At 34.4% G+C, this 3,842-nt stretch overlaps 1 protein-coding gene across 1 annotated transcript in view; it reads left to right on the plus strand.

Annotated features, from left to right (window-relative positions):
• The window catches only part of LOC110450474 (signal recognition particle 9 kDa protein-like), a 5,282-nt gene extending 3,216 nt beyond the window's left edge, over positions 1–2,066 (plus strand). Inside the window, exon 3 of the mRNA XM_021498026.1 lies at positions 560–2,066. Within this exon, the coding sequence (XP_021353701.1) occupies positions 560–655 (96 nt within the window). The 3' untranslated portion in view covers positions 656–2,066. The remainder of the gene's footprint in view (positions 1–559) is intronic.
• Positions 2,067–3,842: the final 1,776 nt, after the last annotated feature.

Here is a 3,842-nt window from a genome sequence, read left to right on the forward strand (position 1 = left end):
AATATTACATGTTAATAACTTGATTGGAATTATAACCTTGAATTGACAGTTTGATACTTTGAAAATTTTGAGCCAGCCCTACCCCCAAGGGCTGTAGGGTGGGGCTCAAAGGAGTCAGTGTGCTAAAATTTCTTCATTTTCCTTGTTAAGAATCAGAGGTGCTAGTTTCAAATCCTTTTTAGTCTGAAATCTGTATGCTAGATATTGAGTAAGGTGGTTTTATTGTTTTTTGTCACTTTGAATAATATTTCTGTTCATGTTAAAAACAAAATCAACTCTATGTATAAATATATCAGGTGACAGTTAAGGCCCATGGGCCTCTTGTTTTGTCTAATTAGTGTCTTAATTAACTAACACAGTCTTAATTTCTGAAGCAATAGACAATGTATACATGTGTGTTGTCAGACGTGTTTATGTGACAGCTGATGATTTTCAAATGCATTTTGTATGTCAGGAAACAACCATTTTCTTTTTTCAAAAATGAAGAGATTATATCATACTTCAATGTTTTGTCAAATGGCATATCAAAATTCTGTATTATTTTCATGTTTTTTTTCAGTGTTTACAATATCGTACAGAACATGCACAGGACGTGAAGAAATTGGAAAAGTTGACAAGCTTATTGATGAGACACATGGCTTCAAAGGAAAAGTGATTGTATAATCAGTCCAGCATTATCGAGTGAAAGGGAAAAACATGAACAAGATCCTACAGTACCTGTATAAAATGGAAAAGTTTGTAAAATATTTATACTGTCTGGACGAGGACACCAGAACGATGTGTGAAACAGAATTAATTTAACTTAAGGAGACATTTGTAAAACAAAAAATGAGGTCTAGTTTCTGTAGACTGGAAGACAAATTTGAAATATTATGGTAAAATATAAAATAACAGGAAGAAATAATGAGTTATGGTATTGTCCACACAGGTTCTGATCCAATGTTTTTTGTACTCTTTGCTGCCTATGTAGCAGATGTTAGAGATGGTTGATGTGGAATTGAGAGAATGTGGTGTGTTACTGTGAATGATTGAAGTATTGATGTATATCAGGATGAACTTCTGACAGGCCTTCACATTGTACACATGAATTTGCTGAACAATTGATTTGAGAATGCGTGCGTTTCATGTATTATTTGTTTGCATGAACCAATTCTAAACATTGTACCGTATTTGCTATAGGGTGTTGTCTTAAATATTTAATGTTCTTACCTATATTTTTCCTTGTATGGTAATGTGTGTAGCCAATACCACAAAAGTAGACCAACTGATGTATTTGGTATAGTCAAAGGGGCATAACTCTTGGCAGTGCACCATATGCAGTGTGCACCCAATGTATAGTCATTTTAATATATTAATCAGGTAAACACTTGCATAATTATCTGCACCCATTTTCAAGTTTTTGTATTATTATATTAATTAACTTAAACTTAATTTTAAAACATTTTCGAGATGAATTTCTTCACTAATTTATAATCATTTGTATATTTTTTTATTTGACCTGTGTGTTTGTATTTATGAGCCTTAAAGTTGTTTTACATTTTACACTGCAAAAAAAAAGGTAATTTGCCAAAAAAAAAGGAGTCAGGCATAGATAGGAGACATGTTCAACAGCGTGACTTTGAATTACTTTAAAACCCCATATTATGGTTAATCTCTTTTCATTTATACAGAAAATCATTAGGTACCTGTATCAATTTTTTTTTTTTTTTATTAATTTAATTTAAAGTTATGATTTGCTGTATAAGAACATGTAAAATAAAAAAATAAGATACTGTATTAAAGTGAATTTGGCAGGTTTTGTGCATACATGTAATCAGGTATACTTCATGGTGCAATTTTACATTTAGAACATGGGATAATTAACAGCCACTAAAACTGAACTCTGGGGCGTTTAGCCCAGGAGGATAGGTGGCCATTTGTTAGATGAGCTAAAGAGAAGATAATGACGGTCTGATGTACATGTAGTTTGAGATATCCTTCGTGCAGTAAAGGGAGGTAACTTTACTCTTGTCCTTAAAGGACTTGTGAAATATACATCATTTGCAAATAAACTGTTTAGTAACGATTTTTTGTTTTTGTGGGGTTTTTCACCCAATGTTTCACAAACCGTAGGTCTTTTGAGTTTCAACCAATACACAACTCATCACTTTGTACATAACATATTATCTATCTATGTTTCTGTCTCTGATGTTCACGATAAAACGTAGTACCGATGATGGTACAGGAAGGCTGAAAGCTTAGTCGGGCTAGATACTGAGCCTAAAACAAAATAAAAGTTCAGATAAGATAAAAAAAATAATCTTTTTGGCCGTGCTTAGTTTAGTAGACATAACCAAAAACTACTTAGAAAACTTCAGCCAGATTCCAGTTCCGACATCCATAAGTATGGGGATCAAAACTTTACAAGTGATGGGACTAACTCTCCCGAGTAGTGGATAAAAAGGGTCATATTGGCAGATTTGATATAAATGACATCTACTAAACAACTAAGCAGATTTCAACAAATCAAAACCTTTGCAAACAAGCAAATTCGTGGAATTTATATCCCCCTGCTTGCAGGACATATTGTAGGTAAACATTTTTGAGGTTAGGTTTAAACATGTGAGTATCGTGCTGTTGAGACATAATTATAGCTTGAAATTTCGTTATAAAAGGGGCCATAACTCGCCAAATAAAGTCCGCTGAAAGTGGTCATCGAACTTGGCCGAGCCCTTAAGGCATTTGACCATGTTACCAAGTTTGAAAAAAATAGGTTAACATTTGTTGCAGTTATTGCACGGCAACGGCAGATAATGACGTTTTTCGTTATTCAAAGGGCCGTATCTCCGCTGAAATTGGTCATTGAACTTGGTCAAGCCTTTAAGGCATTTAACCATGTTACCAAGTTTGAAGAAAATCGGTTAACATTTGTTGCAGTTTTTGCAAGGAAACGAAGCATGACAGACATACACACCCAAATTAATATCTGCTTCAGTGAAAGCGGGGGATAATAAAGGAGCTTGAGTTTAGGAGAAGGGTAAATGTATAAAAGGGGTCAAATGTGCTTTACATGAATCCCTTCCACCAACCACAACCACTACTGGGTAAATTTACATCAAATTCTTGTTGAGGGGCCCGATCCTTTTTAGTACTGATGGGGTCAAATTATATGATTTTCTTTATATAATATACTAAATACTTTAGTAGACGTTAAACAAACTCTGGTGGTAGGATATTTAGCCCACATGGATCAAAAGTTATACAAATAAAAATGCTAATGTTGCTGGGGGCTCCCCTACCAAACAACTAGGCAGATTTCAGTATCACTTCCAAAATAGGTAGGTAGGCAATTAAAGGCCTTTGAGCCTCTGGATTTGGTCATATCTACAACCGAATCATGGAGTCTGATGCATTATCATGAAATGACCATAATCTAAGACTATCTGGTGTAGAACTTTTTAACTGTTTTTAAACAATCAAATGTAAAAACTTCATACATTTGAGGATGAAAAAGGACCTTGAATTCAAGGTCATATTAAGCATCCATTTAGAAGAATTATAACCATGAATCATTCATAATCCAAGGTAAGTCGGTCTTAAACTCACATATTTGGAAGAAAAAGCCAAACACAAGAACTCAACAAAGTCTACGGACCGTCCAAACTATGGTCCACACAGCCTCTGATGCTCGGGGTAAGATGTGCTGTCCAGAATATATCAATTATATTGTAGTTCCAAATTTGTTGATCTGGGACTTCAATGATTTGGGACACACTTAACACATACCACACAGCTAAATACAACAACAACTTAACGTTGATGACAATTCTTAAATAATAGCTGGAACAGGACATGCATGCCTC

The sequence above is a fragment of the Mizuhopecten yessoensis genome, unplaced genomic scaffold (genome assembly GCF_002113885.1).
Source record: "Mizuhopecten yessoensis strain PY_sf001 unplaced genomic scaffold, ASM211388v2 scaffold5229, whole genome shotgun sequence".
Classification (NCBI taxonomy): domain Eukaryota; kingdom Metazoa; phylum Mollusca; class Bivalvia; order Pectinida; family Pectinidae; genus Mizuhopecten; species Mizuhopecten yessoensis.